Source organism: Montipora capricornis, unplaced genomic scaffold, assembly GCF_036669925.1.
Source record: "Montipora capricornis isolate CH-2021 unplaced genomic scaffold, ASM3666992v2 scaffold_462, whole genome shotgun sequence".
Classification (NCBI taxonomy): Eukaryota; Metazoa; Cnidaria; class Anthozoa; order Scleractinia; family Acroporidae; genus Montipora; species Montipora capricornis.
In genome coordinates, this window is record NW_027180198.1 from 60,001 (window position 1) to 62,500 (window position 2,500).

Genomic DNA, 2,500 nt, shown 5'->3' on the forward strand with positions numbered 1-2,500 from the left:
GTAGGAGGTTGTTTGAAGCAAGGATGAATATGGATTCATGAAGTCTGTTCTGGTTGTTAACGATGGCGCATTTTCAAGTGTTAAACATTTACCCTGTCTGTGAGTAAATGTTGTGTCCAGTCTAAACCCCGCCTGATCATCACGATTGAGTAAGAGTTTGTTCCTCCCGTCTTTCAGCTGTATAGAATCAAGTCCTTTATACAATGCACTACTCCAGTGAGCATCTGGATTAAGCTTTACGGAAAACCCCTTTCTTGATTTCCTGCATGTAACTTTAGCCACGCCCTTGTACCTTTTGGCAGAGATGCGGCGCTTACTTCGTACGACACAAAGCTGGACCACAGTTCCATAACCAATTTTACACGAGTATTTTTCTTGGAGATGGTCCTGGATAGCTTTGTACGTAACTTGCTTGCCCCTGGTACGATTTCCATCAAATGTTAAAACGCCTGTTCTTCTCCAAGCATCAGCGCCCACCTTTTTCGATTTGACAAATTCCTCGATGTCACTGCCAATTGTCGGGTGTTCTTTAATGATACGGCTAACTTTTTTTGTTACTTTTCTTTTCAACACGCTGTTGGCTGCTTTCAATTTAGCAGCATCTCTTTTTCCTTTCCTTTTGATAGCTGCTCTTGCTTTTTGGATGCAATCTAATCCTTCCTTAGAAACAAGTGAAGGAATCTCTCTGAGCATGGGTGTGGTAGATTCTTCAATTTCGGTGTCAGATACCACTTCATTTCCTTCGATCAATATTGGCTCATGCCGCTGGAATTCGAGAAACGCCTGCCGTGAGACTTCGACAGCTCTCTCCTCTTCCTCAGTTAGATCACAGTCGCTTGTTGACAAATAATAAGTGAAATTTAGTAACACTTGATGAAGAACTTCTGGGCTATAGAACTTTAAATATTGTGCAACATCATCAAAAAAGGAAAACCAGTTTAAGCTGTTGTCTCTAAGCCACGACAGTAGTGTCTCATTTGGTGGTGCTGGATTCACAACACCAGCAACATCTTTGGACAGGTCATCTGGATTAAATCTTGTGTTGCCAGTAGAATGGTTGGATGATTGTCCCTCATCTGCAGCTTTGCTTTCACCATGTACTGTGGAAACACTACTTTTACTGTTTCTATCGTTTTCATCAGAATCGCTTTCAATTACACTTTCTAAGTCACTCTCGCCTTCAAAACTTTCAGTGTCTGACACACTGTCTTCAATACCCATGGATTGTAAAAGAGCTGTTTCTTGAAGTTGCGCAAGCTTAATGATCTCATCGTGAATCTCTTGTGCATTCGCAATTGCCTCTTTAACTTGGTTAATTTTGAGAGTGTTATTGTCTATACCATACTTTTTCTTGGCTTGCTTGCCAGATAACCCCCAAGTTGCAGCAGATTGTATGAGTCTTCTATCAGACTCAGTTGATGCCAACTCGCACAAAGATTTCAGAGTTTCCTTGCTCATATGCTTCACACTCTTTTCATCTGGCATTGTCCTTGCAATCCAGTCAACGAAAGTTTTGTAATCCACATCTGACCTTAATTCCGTGACGTAGAGATGTTGCTGCTTGAAAATAACAACGGGTAACTGCATAAGTCTTCTCACCGCCTTGTCGGATTGATATTTCTTTTCAGGAAACTGACTCTTGTAAACGTCAAACACTTTAACTATTCCTTTCTGAGATATGTGCAACGCCATGTTGATCAGTGCATCACATTCCACACACTGTTCTTTGTGATACCTAGTGCAATATTCGGCTCGATACCTTCTATACTCTTCTAAAGAGACAGCTGTCATACGTGAGAAACGCAACTGATCATCCTGTGAGCGTGTGTTCTGATCACTGAGGTTTAAACGAACATTTCTCACAAACTTAACAAATGTTCCCTCGTTTATAGTTCCAACAACCCCCACTGGTTCACATTTGCACTGGCTGTTCTGTTGTAAATCAGAGGGGGAAACTAAAAATCCTCACAGTTTTATTTCAAATATCCCTCGTTGTTGGCCTCAAGCTTTTTTATGTCATCACAGTCACGTGCAACAACTAGGTCTTGAATTCTCTTGTCTTGTTCTGTAGCTTGGCCACGGGCTGCAGCCGGTTCCCAGCCTGCCATTGTAGGGTTTTCAATCTCTGTGACATCTTTGTTGTCGACTTCCACTGTAGCCTTTTCAGTCTCCATGGCTTCTTTGTTCCGCCATTTTTCCAATCCTTCAACACTTTCACCCGGTTTCAGAAACTGACGTAAGTCAGATTGTGGTGCAGCCTCACCTCCTTTTTTGCTGTCTCTGCACTTCTTTACTCGCTTTGTAACAGACTCTTTTCGCTGTAGTAAAGTCAATTCCTCTTGGTATTTTCTTTTCTTTTTTCTCAGTTCATCCAACTCCTTTGAAACATCAAGTGCTTTGCTGAACTCCTTTACATTAGCACATCGTTCACGTTGCTTAACAGCGTAACTAACTTGTATGTCAACTTCTCTTAAGTCCTCTTGCAACTGCTCTATCCTCT

General features: G+C 41.7%; 2 protein-coding genes across 2 annotated transcripts in view; both read right to left on the bottom strand.

Moving 5' to 3' along the window:
• The window catches only part of LOC138036160 (uncharacterized), a 4,347-nt gene extending 2,408 nt beyond the window's left edge, over positions 1-1,939 (bottom strand). Inside the window, exon 1 of the mRNA XM_068882513.1 lies at positions 1-1,939. This exon is cut by the window's left edge and continues 1,165 nt beyond it. Within this exon, the coding sequence (XP_068738614.1) occupies positions 1-1,791 (1,791 nt within the window). The 5' untranslated portion in view covers positions 1,792-1,939.
• Positions 1,940-1,973: 34 nt separating this feature from the next.
• The window catches only part of LOC138036154 (uncharacterized), a 4,233-nt gene continuing 3,706 nt past the window's right edge, over positions 1,974-2,500 (bottom strand). Inside the window, exon 6 of the mRNA XM_068882506.1 lies at positions 1,974-2,500. This exon is cut by the window's right edge and continues 316 nt beyond it. Coding sequence (XP_068738607.1) covers positions 1,974-2,500 — 527 coding nt within the window.